This window comes from Merops nubicus, unplaced genomic scaffold, assembly GCF_000691845.1.
Source record: "Merops nubicus isolate BGI_N331 unplaced genomic scaffold, ASM69184v1 scaffold23522, whole genome shotgun sequence".
In the NCBI taxonomy this organism is placed as follows: Eukaryota; Metazoa; Chordata; class Aves; order Coraciiformes; family Meropidae; genus Merops; species Merops nubicus.
The window spans coordinates 19,678-38,102 of record NW_008595945.1 but is presented as its reverse complement, the minus strand read 5'-3'; the positions used below and the strand labels follow the sequence as shown (position 1 = coordinate 38,102).

The following is an 18,425-nucleotide window of genomic DNA, read 5'->3' as shown; positions in this document are numbered from 1 at the left end:
AGCAGGATTAGACTGATATACTCAAAAGCTCATTGGAAAACAAGCAAACAAAAACATCCCCTAGCATGGACCTAAGTAATGTCAAAAAAAAAAAACAAGCCCCCTCTACACCTTACGCAGTTCCTACCTTCCCTATAGAAAATTTCTGCAACACAGCCGATGTGGTGATACAAGTGTAGCCATATCATCCAGTTAAAGCAGCACAGCTTTGGAACACTCGATACACTTAGGAAGCTAAATCCCTTGAAGTCCTTCTACCTTTGGGAAATGAAAATGCCCTGGGAGAATTCAGACCTTAAATGTGCATGAAAAGGTGAGGAGACCTGTGGCACAGCTTTGATCGGCTTAAGGAGTTTAGTCTTGTCTTCTATGCTGTTAATTCAACAATTGGTTGTAAACCCAACAAGGAAATCTTAGGGATGACCCTGCAAGGATCATGTTCTTTTACAAAAGTGACAGACCTCTGTCATAAAATCTCTACCCCTGAAGTAGTGCCAGTACTTGGCCATCGATGATGTCTACCACAGAAATGCTCAATTTACCCACCTGTGGTATTCTTAAGAGGTTGTCTAACCCTGCCCATGGTTACAATTGTACATATCCTTAAAAAATTATACGACAGTTCAATGTAAGCTAGCCTAGCATGATTAGTTCATGTTTAGTGTAAGATTTGAAATGGCTAAAATGCTTCTTGCTTCAATCAGTTTTTACTGTGTCCAGTTAACTTGGTGGGAACTCAGAGTCAGGTTTCACATTCTGCATCAGTTCCCTTACCTAAAAACGTTTGCCTTCCCTAAAACTGTTGCCATCAGCAATGCAAACAGGAATTCCAGTGATTGGAGAGGTTTTCTTTGTTTGTTTCACAGGTTCTAGATGGAGCAGGATTAGATATTGATTTTCATCTAGTGTCTCCAAAAGGTGAAACTCTAGTTTTTGATGAAAGAAAATCAGATGGAGTTCATACGTAAGTTTAAAACCTTCAAACTTAGAAGTGCTACATAAAGTACTTTTCTGGTTTCTTGAACAAGTGTAACTAAAATAAAGCTCAAGTAGTTTTTATTCCTTAGTATTACAGAAGACATCCTAATAGGGCAGTTGAGAATATCAGTTACCTTTTTATAAATACTGAATGCTTTTACATGGATCTTACCATGAAGTGAAGGATAATTTTGTTTTATGACAGCTGTTAATGACCAGTGAACAGAAATAATTACTGTGGAGTTGAAAAGGTCTCCACATCTAATATCAAAAGATCTTATAGGTCATATAAATATTATGCTAAAAAAACCTAATATTTTTCCAATCTTTATCAAAATAGGGAGTAGTTATTGTAATTTTACTATGCAATAATTCCATTCATATTATAGGTGTTTTGTAACAATAACAATGATTAAAAATCGCCCAAAAAAGAAAATAAAAGTAAGCTGTCATCTTCATCATTTTAAGCCTTTAGAGTCAGTGGCATTGTTTTGCAACTGTGCAATCTGTAATATGTCCTTGGAGTTCTTAATTTTTATATAAAAAGCATATTTGATTATTTGCAAGTGCATGATTGTCATTCTTAAAAAGCTGGCTTACAGAATTTAGCTCAAAAGAACAAGCACAAAAAGTAGTTAATGACATTTTGCTTATATAAATAGGGTGGAAACAGAAGATGGTGATTACATGTTCTGCTTTGACAACACATTCAGTACCATTTCTGAAAAGGTGATTTTCTTTGAACTGGTCCTGGACAATATGGGAGAAGATGGACCAGATCAGGAAGACTGGAAGAAGTATGTTACAGGCACAGATCTCCTAGATATGAAATTGGAAGACATTCTGGTTAGTATTTGATCTTTCTTTTCAATGTAAGAACATTTAGAAAAAGCACTCAATATCATTTAGCCATTCTGCCTGTCTACTGCATCATCCTGGAAACTGTTCCAGTGTCATGTATTGCTGATACCTGAAGCCTAGCACCATGGATCTCTTGCTTCCACACAGAAGCTTGAGAATATTTTCAGAATAGACCCTTAATCAGCAAGAAGACACTGCCTAGCACTCAAAGTCACTGTTTCTGGTTCAACTTCCTTTCTTCCAACTGGTAAAATGGGACATTTTTGCCTAGCAGCAGTGAAATGAATAGTGATAGTATTAAAGTATTGCTTAATTCCAATGATTTAGTTGGAATTGTGCCTAAGTTTTTATCAGTGTTTGAAAATGAAGTACTGTTAGCATCTTCCCATCCTTGCAGAAGTGCAGCCCAACCAGTATATGGATTTCTGTTTTCAGTAATTTATATATTACTTGATTAGGGCTTTTTTAAAAAAAAAAAAATTTAATCTTTTCAAACTAATAAAAGTGATAGAAGTTAATTGGTACCACACTGGAGGTTCAGCTTGGCAGACATTTGTGAATGCTAATGTTTACTGAAACTGTACCCTGACTCTGATGTAGGATGAAGACTACTTTGAAGTCTAACCTTTAATTTTATTTCATGATCATTAAATATTGAAGTTAGTGTAGAAGTAGAGGATTGATTGGTGTTCCTGTACCACTGTTCTTAGTGTTTGGAGAACGCAGTAAGCCATTGTTCAGTTGCTCATAGCCACAGACAACAGGTATATTAAAAAAAAAAATCAAAACAGAAGTCCAACATCCACAGACACTGTGTAGAGGATGATGTTGTATTGTATTAATTGCAATAAACAAAGTGCATATTTTTAAACAACAAAGCAAACTTCATGTTTGAGATCTTTTATAGGTGTACAATACACTTTCAAGTAGTTGAAACCAAACATGGAACCTGAAAAGCTGGCCAGATCTTCTGTAAAACAGGCAATTGGGACAATTAGGAAAAAAAAAAAAGTTTCTACAGGAAATTGTGAAGAAAATCCCTCCGACGCTAATCACAAGCAGTACTTGAATGGATTCTATAGCTACATGTGTACATACCAGTATCTCTTAGAAAAGAAAGAAATGCAGAACTTGGCTTTATTTCAGACTCTTTTAGATCTTACAAAAGTCCTTAAGCAATTTGTTTTAAAATTAGTATTTGATGCCATTGTTTAATTAGTCAAGTTATTACTTGACTTGCAAGTTCTGTAAGGGCTTACATAAACACTTACTAGTTTAACTTTTCAAAAATAAACAAACTGATGGGGAAAATGGAGAATTGTCTCACTTTTAAAGCTCTTTTGTGGTGGTGTTCCTTATTGTGTAATATATGAACTTTAGTAGAGTCATAAAATTATTTGGCTTTCAAAAATAGCTCTTGAAATATTTGCTAGATATGCAAAAGTGAAAATGTCCATGGGGAAAATGTTGCTGCTGGGTTTAACCTCTTTATAATTTAAAAATTCTAGTTACTGCACACATTCTTCCCATCAGAAGTTACTTCAGGGTGCCATAATTAAATTAAGAACATAAATCAGCACCTTGTGATCAGCTTTTAGGTTGTGACTATTATGTTATGGATGAAATTTTAAGATGTTATAGGGTCAGGTGCTTCCTTTGTAAACAGAGTAAGGAGTGGATCATGAGCTGCTTTTAAGGCCAGAGTGTTCATGTACTTCTCTGGTTCCCCAAGACACACTGTGTTTGTGGGAACTCCAATCATCCTAGTCACAATTTATTGTCAGAATGCTGCTTTAGGATCAAAACTGAAACAGCAGTTTATAGCTATTACAGTGAAAGCATAAAAAGATGAGAACATTACTGTACTTTTATTTTTGCTACAGCTGTGATCCTGATGGTAGTGTGCATTAAAAAGTGCCTTAATTTGATTATCCAGCAGGAAAAAAAAAAAACTACATTTGTCTGCCACTACATAATTTGCTTTGAGACTAGTTCTGTAGAGATGACCGATTTATTTGTCCAAGTACCTTGAATCATAGTTCAAGATACATGCAATTTTAAAGAACTGATTTGGAGTTTGATTTCTCTCTGAGCTCCACAGCCAGGAAAAAGAAAAAACCAAATTACTATAGAACCCTATCCCTCTATTAGTTAAATCTCCTTAGTTTATATACAAGAAACAGGCTGGACAAATTAATGAAAACCCTGGTATGAGGTACATATTTTAAAGTGAAATTAACTGTCTTCTTGGCAAGAAAGTATTGGTAGTAATACAGTATTAACATTTTGGATGTGTTGCAAGCTCTACATCTAATTCAGGTGCTCTTTTTCTTTTTTTCTCCTTCCAAAAATACTCTTGTTACTTACCAGGAATCCATCAACAGCGTCAAAGCCAGATTAAGCAAAAGTGTCCAGATTCAGACCCTGCTCAGAGCGTTTGAGGCTCGTGACCGAAATATACAGGAAAGCAACTTTGACAGAGTGAACTTCTGGTCCATGGTCAACTTGGGAGTAATGGTGGTGGTATCAGCTGTTCAGGTTTACATGTTGAAAAGTCTCTTTGAAGATAAGAGGAAAAGTAGAACTTAATATTCAGTATGATCATAACATAACAGGTGTGGGGCGAGAGGGGGAGCAATAAACTACTATAGGTAAAGAAAAAAATGACCTTTCAGATCAGTTTGAACAGGCAGTAGACATCAACTTTTCAATTCATGTTGGGCTTTTTGGTTGGTGTTTTTTTTGGTTGGTGATGGTTGTCTTGTTTGGTTTTAACATGAACAGAATGCCTTGCTCCAAGCTCTTCCATTTCTGCAAGTGCTACTAACAATGTTTTTGTTGTGCTTGTAGCATTGGTCAATGACTAACTTATGCATAGCACAGAGAATGCTTAGTGCATATGCAAAATAATGTTAATATTGCCTTTCTTTGGTGTTCACATAAAAATTTAAATGGTAACTTAAGCATTGGTTTATTTGCTGTTGAACAGAGTGAATTTATATATGTGCTGAAGTGTTTACAGGATTGGGGCCCACAGGGGTAGTCTGTAGTTACTGTTGTTTAAATTGTTTTAAAATCCTCAGCTTTTATTGTACAGCATCATGGAGAAACACTGGGCTAATATTGTGAGAACAAAATGAGAACTTTGTAATACAGATGACTAACATCAGCACTTTAAAAAAGCACCAGCAATGTGAAATTGAGTCAGTGTTAAAACAAAGTCAGAGGGAATAGGTGCAATTCCCACTCATAAATTGTACAAACCTGTTTTCCTTTTTGGCTGTTATACGAGTATGGTTTACAAATACATAAGGATACAGTAAATAGGCAACAGAATCTCCAAGAAATAATTTCTAATATTATTCTTTCCCTTTAATAAAGGAGGGGAGCATGTCACAGTATGTGACATAACGTTAACTTTTGTAGTCTCAAAATCCCTCTTACTTGCCGATTTATTTTTATTAGTTTGTCTATTAAATCTATGACTAATATATCATTTAATAGGGAGACTCACATAAGCATGAAAAACCAAAGCTGTAAACCTGAACATTCCCTTTTTGCTCACCCTCACAAGTCTTTCAGCTGTGCAAGTACACGCAGTCCATGAGCAGTGTCTCTAGCTATTTATGATTACGGCATGAATTACATGAGCAATCAGTACAGACTTCAAGTCCTAGGATCAACTGAATATGCAATATCACTCAATTTAGGTAAAGCTATCCTCAAATCAGTAATTTGAGTTTTCTACATGGAAGTGGCTTTTACCAGTGTTATGAGGATATAGAGAATTTTTGCCAAAACCACTGGTGTGCAAGAATTAACTTTTTGTAATAGTTCAAAGTTAATTTTTACAATGTGCCAAGTCACTGGAATTTCCTGTGTAATTGTGTTATAAACTACATTTCAGCACAAAAGTGTTTTTTAAAAACACCTTCTCAAAAACACTTTTTTAAAGTGTTTTAAAAAAAGTGTATGTATTCGTGTTCTGTCTGTTGTTGGTTTGCCTGGGTATGATCAACAGAATTGGACCTTTGAGAGTTTGTGTTTAAAAATTATCTTATGGTGATGATACAAGGTCAACAGATACATGAAGAAATATTTTGTTCAAATGAAGCAAATGCTACCAAGGGCTACAGAACACAGAAACAGCACTTCAACTTCACACAATGGGACCTAGCAATAATATTTCTAATTAATTCTTATAAGCAAAAGTCTTATTCCTTGCAGAACTTGTTACAGAGGTCTCAAAAAGCTGTTGAGCTACATTTTCTTTTGGCAAAGCTGTGTCCAAAATAAGCAGAACCCTAAGGGGAAGCCATCTTACTTTTTTTCCACATGCTTTCTATTCTAAACTGCCTGAAAGTAAAAAGCTTATTTCTGTGATCAGAATAAAGTCTAGAGAAAATTATTCTTTCTGCTAAAGTGGCAAATAATATTTTTCTGCTATTTCTCCATCTGTCTCATAGTACCAATAATACTGCATATCTACATCAGGGCACAAGCCAAGACTCACTGAAGTCAGCTTCCAAGGTTTGGATCAGGGCAAGCAAATAACATTCTTAGGGTTTTGCCCCGTTTCCTAGAAGAGGAAATCTACCTTCACTTGCAGCGGCACGAGTGTGATTCTACAAAGCATCTGCAAAATGCTGAACCAGCTCTCTGAAGCTGTGACTAAGGTTACCTACCTCTCATGTCAAAGCTACTAGGTTCTAGATTTCAGCTTTGACCTCCAACAGATGAGCTCTGCCAAGTTCTCCAAAAGGTACCTCAAGGGATTAGGTTCCCAGGTGCTCTGCTGTGACTCATCCAGTGGTGAAACAGCACAGTGCATTAGCTAAAGCTGCTAATGAAAGCAGACTTCTCTGATCCAAGACACAAGACTGAACCACAGCAGTTTCTCAGTAGTCTCTGGAAGAAGGGAAACAAAACAGTCATCAGCAGAGTTCATCTTAAAGAAATTACTACTTTACAACTAAGTTCTGACTGTACTTTCCCCCCATTTGAAGTTCATTATAGAAAATGAAACAGGAAATAACTATTATGGTAATTGTGCTTTGACCTTGACAGCTGGCATGTGTTTATCATAGATGAAGGATGTGGCATTTAAACTTAATAAAATTTCATTTGGATTCTAAGGAGTAGATTTCTTTCAATTGTATAAAACTCACAAGAGAGAATTATAAATCTAATTTTTTTTCTTAATGGACTTTTTATTGAGTATTAAATGTTCTAAGAGAATTTGCAGATGCTGAAGAAAATTATGCAAAATTGAGATTTTCAATAAATGAAGTTTAAACCTCTGTTTGTGTTCTTTGTTTTATAATGAAGGAAGGATTCTTTACTTATGAATGTCACAAAAGATGAAGGATACAAAGCTAACAAGAACTTTGGTTTTAGTAATGCAGCTTTTTCATTTCTTCCCATGCCATATTCAAATTCCCTTCTTATTCACTGTAGCCCAAAATCAACTTAACAGTGCAAACTTAAGATTTACATAGCTGTCAGATCAGAATGTCACTAACCTCTGAAACAAAATACTTTTAGTTTTGAAGGCTCATATCTGACATTTTTCCCCTCTTCATTAGTTACACCTTTAATTAATACTTATATTCCATATCATACCTGAAGTTTATTTTACATACAGAACAGCATAGCTTCCAGTTATGCAGACAGTAAGGTTAGGAACAATTCCAAGCAGAATGGTAGCTATTATTTTTTGCAAAGTTGTAGTAGAGGTCAGTAGTATTAATGAGACTTACAAAGTTCTGTGTTCAAAGCAAGAGATAGTAAGACCCTCAGAACATAGGCTGGCCTAAGATAGTTTGGTATTAAATCATCACCTGTGACTGAGGAACTGTCTAGTGGAGTGTTACTTGAGCAGCAAGTTGACCCTTGAACTCAAAAGCCACTTCACTGCTCTAACCCAATAGCCATCTGACCTCACAAATCCTTTTTAGAAAGGATTTTAGGGAAGGTACTTGGTCTTTATACATTGTTCTAATTTGTGTCCATGTTTGTGCATTTCCAATTAACAGCAGTCATGTGAAACTACCAGCAGAATTTAAAAATCTCTTTTAGCAGTTGACATCTGATGACCTCTAAGTGCTTCCATTAATTCTTAAATTTTCCTACTCTAAACAATTATTTCAGAATACAAGTATTTTTATTTCTGATTAGGTGTAGTGAACATATTGAAAAGAATCCTCTAGGGAAAACCAGAAGGAAGAGGAAAGTAGTATCACAATATCAAACTGTAGTAATTAAGAATATAGTAATATAAATTACCAGTAGTTACTAATATGTAATAATTTCACTTTATTCATAAGAGAAGGTGCAAGATCTCAAAGCTTTGAGCAAAAGCTCAAAGTTTTGGAGCAGTTTTTTCAGCTTAATCAAGTAATACACATAACAAATGGGAGCTTGTTTACCATTTCATCAGAGTCCCCAGAAACCTGGGCCTGGCCGGAAGCCTGCTAACCACATTGTTCAAATAACGCAACAGGAACTTCCTTTTTATACTGTTCTAAACTGATGAAGTAGATAAAATACTAAGGTACATTATGTTGTCAGATTGGGTAATTAATGTTAAAAAGAACAGCAGTACACACACAGTGAAAACTATCAAAACCCATTTTGGACAAAGACTTCAGAAACGCATGCCAAAGCTCCCTTGCCAGGGCTCTTGAAGTGCACCCTGTAAGACATGACACCTTCTGCCCCAACACCTTCCTGCATGCAACACAACACTCTTCCTTGTGCCTCAGAGTGGCCTGAGCCCACTGCATCTCACATAGTCAAGGAGTGCAGCACTTCCTTGTTTCACTCAGCTCGTACCAGCTTGCAGCACTATCCTCAGTCCATAACCATGTGGTACAGTGGTAAGATTGCCTTCTTAAAAGTGTTACTCAACCAGCCACAGCGATTACTCCTTTCCCAAGCATTTTAAAAATATTTACATGGTAATCTGTCCTAAAGACTCGTTATCCCCAACAGTTAACTAATGGCAGCTTGGAACTAAGTAGATCTAGTTATACCTGATGTCTTTAAAAACTAAGTTCCTGTGCCTTCCCTAGTTTCAAAAGAGAGTTCTTTTTGAGATTATTTAATTTTAAAACTTACCATCTTTTGGTGAAGACAGAAGATACGCAGCTTAGTTATTGCTGAGAAATGGCTTATGTTAAGCATTTTCTATGCTTTCCTCCTGCTCCAGTAGTACCCTACCACAAAAACTTACTACTCGTACAGGTGGAATGCCAGTACAGGTCAGCACCAGCAAGCACCATATTCATAAATTATTGCAAAGCAGATCAAAACCTATGCGCCTTATTTTATGACTATGTTTTCAAAACCAATGATTAAACTTTATCATAGGTGAAGATTTGTAATAAAGGAATTAAAAACAAACAAAAAAAAGTAAACTGCTGAAGTTCCACCAGAACCATCTGAATTACATCATCTTCTCTCATCCTATCAGTTCCTGTGGTTGAGGACAATTAATACGACTTTGAACCCATACAGCTCAAAAGTCCCTTTCTTCCCTTGTGTGTACCAAGTTTATGTAAACAAGATATCCTTCACTCCCCACCTGCTGCTTGCCAAATTGGAACACATGTATGTAAGGAAGACAGAGGTTTGCTGAAAAAAATGTTCTAAAAGCATTTATCATCTGTACCTTCATGTCAACATATTAAAAGGACCTGACATTAACCATCTAATTAAGGTCATTTTTCTATTATGCTGGAGGATTTCATGGAGTGGTGAAAATGAATTCAAGTCAAAGATAGCCATGACTGTCCACACAAAAAGCTTGATGGTTCAATCAATTTCCAAAACAGTTCCAAATAGTTAATGAGAAGACACATGATTAGATTCTCTGGAGAGACAGAAGTAGGACAGAGCCAGACCCCACCAGCCCAATTCCAAAGCCCTTAGCATGCTTCAGTCATTCACTTATGCTGCCTCTCCTGAAGTCATTCTTCCCAGTCACTTCTCTCCCACAGGATGACACCACAAGACAGGGAAGAAGGAAGCAGGCTAAAGGGCCAAGCAGACAAACAAATAGGGAGTTCCCACTGTAAAGCTTCAACACAACTCTGAAGGACTGTGGAGCAGGTCAGCACCTACAATACTGGGGCTCATTACCACAAGCAGAGAAGAAAAAACGTGGGAGGAAAGAATCCAAAGACTGAAATCAGGTGGGTTTTAATTTTTTTTTTTCAGTCCAAAGGTTGTCTTTTTAATAAGCGTTTCACAGCTCACTTAAACTTCAAGTTGTTTCTCATCGTACTTCTCAGACTTATGTATTTCTAGACATAAGTATGCATACTATATATACACACACTTTTTGGCAACAAGCCAGCTAGCCTCTCCCTAGGTTGTCAAAAAGAATTCTTGTTGTGGATTTTGTACAAAAAGCATTACCACCACTAACCAAGGAACTCTGCATTATTATTATTATTATTTGAATCAATTTCATTTCCCTGAATTTCCAAGCACTGTTCATAATCTCTAGAATTTTACTTAGTGCTTTCCAGTCTTTGCTACCATACAGCCAATTTGTGAAGTTATGAATACAAACTTAAGAGCAAGCAGGTAAAGACCACAAAGCAGGCAATCTCAGTCATCACATGGGATGATGACTCAAGTGAACGCAGCAACAGCAGCAGTTTTGTGACTATTCATTAGGGAATGACAGCACAAATTAATTGCTTTGTACTTACAGAAGAACAAACTTTTAAAGCAAAATAGGAAGTATTAGTTAGCTTCTTGCTATAAAGCAGGCTTTGCAGCAAATGAACTTCACTAAGACTATGACCACAGATGTCAAGATTGTAAGTTAATGCTACCACACTGGACATTAAGGAAACAGAAGACCAGGAAACCAATCAATCAATGCCAAATAAAATAGCTAATAACAGGAAGATAACAGAATATTGTCAAATTCAGACACTGGAAACAGAACAAGTGAAAAAAATACACGCTGGCAAAATAATATCAGTGAACAGATTAAAAGGAAGATGATATGAAATGTATGGGCTACAGCAGTATTTGAAAAACCTATCTCCAAGGCAAAAACATTTTGCTATTAATGAAAACCAGAACAACTTGATTTTATAGTGTATGTATCTCAATGCTGGAAAATGAAGAAAATCTGATAAAAATAGAGATGGGCTAGCTGAAAGGAACATTAAGGGATTCAGAAATGCAAAACAGATAAAAACATCATGACAATACAGAACTGCTTCACTGTTACTGAACAATAGAAGTTAAAAACTACCAAAAGCATCAAATTCCACACTCAGCCTCAGACTGTGCACAGCTTCTAATTGTATTCATCAGCTGCGTTTCTTTCTATTGTCCTGCACTCTCTTTTCCAGAACGTGGTCATTCCCCTTTCAACTTTCTTCAGGAACTCTATACCTCATCTGTAGATGATCCAATTTACCAAAAAAAGAAAATCTAATTTTTCTACCAACTCTAGGTTGATAACACTCATCTTTTTCCTCATGCATTACATGTTTTTCAGACCAAACTAGGATCTCAATAGACCTAACACCTCCACATGGGTGTTTAGACATCAGCTTAAGTTCAGCATCAACCAAGCAACTCACCATCCCAAACTCTTTTTTCCATTTCTAGAAAGTAATATTTTCTGCCATCATACCTTTAACCACAGTATTACTTTTCTTTGAGGCAGACACAAGGGAATTAGAAGTTACATGATTTAAAGCCTGAAAATGTTACCTGTGTAGCATTTGCAAGATTCATCCTCTTCCCTCTGCACAGAACCGATGCTCCTGCCCTTATGACTGCATTCTGACCATTGCTCCATCTCCAGCCTTGGCGTGTTCCACCTCAATTCATCAATTTCCTTTTGAAATAAAACACTGCAGATCACTTTAGTAGGATATTCCAAAGACATGACTATTTCTTTTTATCCATTTATCTTCCCCCTCCACTTCCCTAGAAAAGAAACTCCTTGTCTTCACCTTCAAGGCCTTTTTTATCTATTTCTGTCTTCATGTTAAATCAAAATATTCACCTTCATTTCACATATCACTCAGATTTTCCAAAATTCTGTTGCAATCTCACTCAAAATGCCTGTTATGCATAGAAAAGCACAGATTTTATTTAAAATTCCTCTTGAAGTTTTTGTTGACAAGTAGTTTGCTATGACAATTATTTTACAATTCTAACCAGGCATGTGCTATTATTTTTTTTCCTGTTTTGTTTACATGATGCCTAAATTTTTTGAATGGCCTCGAGAGAGACTTCACCTACCTACATTCTACTGTTATACAAATAATATATATAATGGAAAAATATTAAATCTGATACACATAGAAATGGTTCTAAATCAATGACCACAACAAAGCTGAATTACATATATTTACACACATGCATACATACAATGATCAAGTTGCACCTAAATCGTTACATACAGCAACATTTATGTTTTTCTCCTTTAGACAATTCATTACTACATACAATGAAATTCACATAAAACGAGAGAAAGGCATTTAGAGGTGTGCTTTAATTACTACTCTAGCTGTATCTTCAGCAGCACTATTGCAGCATTTTCCAGTACATGACACCACGTAACAAAGCATCCCCTCAAGATAGCTGGAACACGAGTTGGTGTCTATGTGCAGGGCAAGTGTTGCCAGGACAGTAACAGGAAAGCTAGAGATAGAGGAACAGTGGATGGGGAGGATGCCACCAATATGTACTTCACAAGAATACAGAATCAAAAGTCATTCTTCTCTCTCAAAAAATACACACATTTAATGTTGGTCTTTTAATTCTAAGAAAAAAAAAAAAAGCAATTCCAAAAATACAAACTGAACATCAGAGTCAAGTCAACCACCATAATAAAATGAAACAACATTCACAATAGTTAAGTCTATGGACAGCTTACGTTTGACAAATTTTCTCTCCCCACCCCCCTTGTCCCCCACCCCAAGTCCCCAGGTACATTCCAATATTTATCTTTAAATGAAAGTTTATGAAAAATACTGCTGGTGTTCAGTTAGAATTAAAGGACTTGGATAAAGTGAAACAATACACATACAGATGGTGTGAGTAAGGTTACAAAGGCTTTACATTTTGCATTATCCCAAGATATAAACATTCAAAAATTAACGTGAAGTTGCTGTGTTATCAAAATATTGCAGCTATAAGCAAGGCAACATTAAATTAATAGCCGAGGGTGTGAGAAAAAACCCACACATTTTAGTGAAGGTAAACAGAAGTGGCAGTTTTTAATTAGCATTTTTATAAAGCTAATATTACCCAGCCAGTCATAAGCCAAGCACAGGATAAAGACCTCTCTCTGCTTCCTTTGGCTATAAGGTGACAAGAAAAAAAAAATTAAAATAGAAATAGTAATAAAAAATATCACCATTTCAAGATGTTCAAGATGAGCAGAAAAAGTCAAATAATCAAGTAATGGCATAAATAAGTACTATCCCAGACAGTACGCTTTAAACCACTCTGTCATTTCTAAGTGTTACATAATTTTATTTTGGTGGTAAACTGTAAGCATTTAAGAAAACTAACCTTAAGCAGTACAGTAAGTAACCACCAAAGTAAAAATACTCTTCTGTTTACTCTTTGGCTAAAACCCCCTCAAAAGTAGCAGACAAAGAAAAAACATCTAATACTGGCAAGAGACTTTTCTGATTTTTTTTTTTTTTCCCCTCAACAAGTAAAATAAACTTACCAATTTAAAACTTGGTACATTTTATAAAAACAAAAGAGGTAATGTTGTAATAAAAATCAGTAATGTTACTTCAAATGGCAACAAACTGTTTGTTGACCCTGTGCAATTATACACTTTGTTCATACTACATTTATCAAAATATGACTGTTTTCTACAGATACGTAGGAATCTTGTGTGTGACTCCTGACAAAGTAATTTATAATTGGGACACAAAATTTACAGAGTGCCACAATAATTTTCAGATTATTTCTAGTAGAGTTAATTTCAAAACGTTCAGATCCTGCATTATTTTTCAACAGTTAATTCACACGGAGAATAATGGAAGATATTACTTATGAACATCAACAACTGCACCCATTACCCAGAACACGCTGCACTGGTTTGACACTTTTCCTTAGTACACAGAAAGAAACAGCACCTGATAAGCCTGAGAAGAAATGCTGCTGTGTAAATACTGGCAACTATTCCTGAAAAAAGAATTATGGGATGTATTCTCTGCCCGATCCCATAATCGGTATTGCATAGGTCACAATCACACATATATATACACGCACAAGTATGTGTGTGCCCATATACCTATGTATATACGCGCACACATGCGCACACGCACACACACCAAGAATATATTAAGAAGACAATGAAGTCTGGTCACAGAGCAATTTACAGGCTCAATATATTTTTGTCCTTTTTTTTTTTTTACACTTTGTTTGAAAGAAAACTTCAGTATTTTACAGTCTTCAGTAGGCATTATATACACTGCACTTATGAAATCTAGAAAGTATTGAAATAGAAATACATTTCTGCAAACATTTGAGTAAGAAAAAGACCAAAATTTTTCAAAGATTTGTGCTATCTACATAATATTTTCTCTAAGTCACAATAACTGTATCCATGGAATGTTCTCTAGAAAAGGTCTTTTTTTTTAAAAAACACCATGCACATTTTTAAGCAATTGTAACCCAAAATATCCCAACCTAAAACAATCTAATAATGTTCAGATTAAAAAATTTAAGTTTCAGATCAGATTTTAAAAAGATAAGTCTTTATCACAACAGCTGTAATGATAACAGTTACATGTTAAGGCTAAACTGGTCTTGTTTTGTTTTTAAGAACACATTTAAAGACACATTTCCCTCTTGGCTCTGCATTATGAACTGTACTTAGAGATGACAGTGCAGTGAACATAATGTTCAGTCCTACAGTCAGGATGCAGTTGCTCCTTCCCACTCCACAAGATACTGCACCTTTCCATCAAGTGTTACCCGACGAGCCAAAACACGGTATTTTTCCCCACAAGCTATTCTACCTGCTGCTCCAAAATAACTAGTAATTGAGTTCTTTAGATGATTGAGCTGTAACTCCTGATCTGCTAAGTTGTTAAGTATCTCTGTATTGAGTTCATCATACTGGTAATCATCCTTGCTCTCATCATCTTTTACAATTTCTGAATTTTGAGTTTGGAGTGCTTTTCGTGGAAAGCGACCTCTCCTCCTTAAATGTGGTATTGCAGCAGGCCAAGTTCTTCCTGTACGAGTCCTTTTTCTCGAGTCAGATAAACTATTAAAAAGGAAAAACCAGCATTACCCCCAAGAAATTCTCAAAATGTATGCTTTATCATCAGTTATTTCCACAGAACTCATAACTTTTTTTCCATTTTTCACTGATAAAAATATTTGTTGCCTATAGATGATTATAAATACAGCACTTGCAAAATAAAGACTGTTTACATAAGGAAAATAATAGTTTAACAAAATATCAGAAAGGTTAGCTAAATGATATTAACTTATTAACATATGTTAAGAGTATTATTTTGATACAGCTTAATTCCATTCTTAAGCAAATTTTAAAAACAGGTATATCCAAATCGGACAGTTTTATAACTGGTAATGAAAAAAAAAAATCTCCTGACATTATCCAAGAATAAACCACCATCCAAATACTAAAAGTATTCAAGACATAAATCCTTCTGTAAAAACCTACACCCATAATTTGCAAATCTTAAAACATGTTTGATGAAGTACTGAATTAAATGGTATGCAAACGTTGGTGTTTGAGACTCCTATGTAACATGCTGAAGAAAAAAAAGCATTTCTAACATCAAAAAAAAAGATCAGAATAAAGGGCAGACACACATAACAGTGACTTAAGTCTGTAGGTAACAATTTCAGAAGTCTCTAAGTTAAAGATGAATTTTTTGAAGATGTACTATCTGTAGCAGTAATGCACACAAAAAATGCTAATGAAAGCACTTGACAGCATAAACCAGAGAGAGGAGACAAATGAAGTACATTGAGGATCCATGTACCTCAATGAAAGAGTAATTTATGTTTGTTGAACTTGAGGCAAAAGTTCAAGTAACAATTTATTTCCAGTAGAGTTGATTGTCGTTAATTTCTTTATGAAGATTGTGCCAAAAATTTTTCACGCTCTATTGACTGTAGAAAATCACAGCATACTTTCTATTCTTTAACATGAACACACAAACCTACAAAAACAAAAGCTGCCTAAATTAATTCAGGGTACACATTAGCTACTTCGTGGCCTTTATTAGAAAACTAAGCTCAGGAAGTGTTTATGGAGTTTAATCCTTTTCAGTAACTAATTTAACTACATACTTTACATCAACAAAAAAACAACTGTGCATTATAAGCAGAACTAATAAAGACTAGTTTCCTTTTATCCTATTTCTTTATATTTCCCCATGCAATTTATAGCTCTACTCCAAGTCTCACTTGCTCATTAATCTCAGTGAATTAATACATCCTCAATATTATACTCCTTTGCAATATCCGCAGTTGTTCTCTATTTATACTCTCATCAGTTCTGCAATACCCTTACTTCCATTTCACATCTACTACAGCTGCCTCATAACTTAAGGTGACCTCCTACCTTATCTTCTACCTTTGTCATGCCAAAGCTTCAACTAAAAAAAAAAAAACACCAACAAAGCAGAACTGGCAATGACTAGGCTACAAATAGACAATAAAATTATCTGACTTTGCCTCCAAGTGTGGGTTGCTGGCTTGGGTCTCTCTCATCCAAGCATCTACCTTCATAGATCTTGTTAGACTATCATTTCTTTGGACCTGGATCAGATTTCATGGAAGTCAAAAGGTTCAGAATTGATGAAGTACAATAGAATCTCAGGTTTAAGAAATCAGACTTAGAACATTACATGTCATGCTTTGGCAAGGTATCTCCTGTAGGACCCTTGCAACTTCTGTTTATTAAGGATGAAGTATTGCCGAACTAATTGTTTCCTGTCTCCCCCTTTCAGAAAATCTTAATGAAATTAGGATATAGCACATCTTACTCTTCACAGCAGAGCAATTGAATAATTACCTATAATGTCTGGAAATGCTAGATGAGGTAGTTTCTTTCATACTGGCAGCACCTGTGGATTCCACATCTGAGGTATTGGATGAATGTGCAGTTCCATCAGATTTCCTGACATGCAAGATAACAAGGTTGTCATGTAAAGAAAATAACCTTATATTAAAAAAAGAGCTGATATTTCACAAGCAAAGAGATAAATGACATGATATTATAATGTTTTACATCGGTTTGTGGGGTGGGTTTGGTTTTTTGGGTTTTGTTTTCTAATTTACCCAACACTGCAGGGTAATTCCAAGGCTGGGTTCTCTATCACTGGAACTGGTTCATTATCCTAAGAGAGAAGAAAAAAAAAAAAAAAAAAGACACTTAAGTTATAATTGCTATATCAATTTTGTTTGAGGGTGAACAGGGGAATAACATGATTCAGATGAACAAGGTTTATTTTTTGTCAAAAATTATCTGGTTAGAAGGAAAAGGGAAAGGAAAAAAAAAAAATGTCCAAAACCTTACCAGAGGAGATGACTCTGGAGTTTTGTGAATCATTTTTCTTGTATAGGGACCAGGTGGACGACCTACTGATTTTTTTTTCCCCTTTCTGTCTATACCATTACTTAATTCCCTAGAAGAAAATTTATAATTTGTTCTGTATTATTGAAGGTAATTTTCATTGAATACACGTTTTCCTTGGCAATGAATACACTATTAGATGTCTATTCCTAAAACATGGTGCTAAATAAATGAGGTTATTCTGGTAAATCAAAATTGTCAGGTACAAAGATACATTTTTGCCTCTATAATAACAGACACGATATCTTTCTAGTGACGTTACTGATTCCTTAATGTTGAAGAGCAATGAACAAGTGTTAAATTTATTCATATAATCACTCTTGATAAAAAAAATAATGGCACACGTACTGATCCAAGTTACAATTTCACATCATACTTCCTATTCAGAATTCTAGTTAGATTACTGCATAAGAACTCCAGAAAGGGAAAAGACTGTTTCCCAAACAGCAGCAAAGCTGGGATGTTTTCTATTGTTCTTACTGCTAAATTTCAGGCTGGGCTTTTATCTGGGGGGTTTGTTCTGAAGACTCATAGAAAGCTAATTAAACTCTTTTGAAGTCCTTGTTCTCACAAATAGCCCACCTCTACAGTTATTTAAAAAATACACTCTACAAGGAAAAGGCCTTTTGCTGGCCAGAAAAATACACCCAAAGTAACACCCATTTACCACAACCTTGCTTGAATGGCTAGGTTATTTTACCTTGCATCAGGGATTGGTTTGGACGATGTTCTGCCTTTAATTTTGAACTCATGAGAAGTTCCTTCTGGTTCTTTCTCAGCCTTTAAAGCAGCATTTGGTGGAACAGGAGGAACACGAATTCTCAAGCCAAACAAATGCTTCTTTTTCTTTATTTCTTTTCCAGACATAAACCTAGGTGATTTTAAAGTAATTGTTAAAATTCTGATGCCAGGACAAGCAACTATGAAAAAACAGTATACATGCAAAAAAAAAAAAAAAAAA

At 35.3% G+C, this 18,425-nt stretch overlaps 2 protein-coding genes across 3 annotated transcripts in view; one reads left to right on the top strand and one right to left on the bottom strand.

Moving 5' to 3' along the window:
• Positions 1-866: 866 nt before the first annotated feature.
• On the top strand, positions 867-4,500 carry TMED5 (transmembrane emp24 protein transport domain containing 5; the record flags this gene model as incomplete). The annotated part of the gene is made up of 3 exons (XM_008936247.1): positions 867-964; positions 1,641-1,824; positions 4,210-4,500. Coding segments are annotated over 3 exons (501 nt in total), but the record flags the coding sequence as incomplete, so codon positions are not given.
• Positions 4,501-14,488: 9,988 nt separating this feature from the next.
• The window catches only part of MTF2 (metal response element binding transcription factor 2), a 23,402-nt gene continuing 19,465 nt past the window's right edge, over positions 14,489-18,425 (bottom strand). Inside the window, exons 11-15 of one of the 2 annotated variants that reach the window (XM_008936245.1) lie at positions 18,165-18,335; positions 17,408-17,516; positions 17,170-17,228; positions 16,904-17,008; positions 14,489-15,118 (exon numbers count right to left, since the gene is read on the bottom strand). In XM_008936245.1, the coding sequence (XP_008934493.1) occupies positions 14,764-15,118; positions 16,904-17,008; positions 17,170-17,228; positions 17,408-17,516; positions 18,165-18,335 (799 nt within the window). In that variant the 3' untranslated portion in view covers positions 14,489-14,763. The remainder of the gene's footprint in view (positions 15,119-16,903; positions 17,009-17,169; positions 17,229-17,407; positions 17,517-18,164; positions 18,336-18,425) is intronic. The other variant, XM_008936246.1, reaches the window with a different exon arrangement.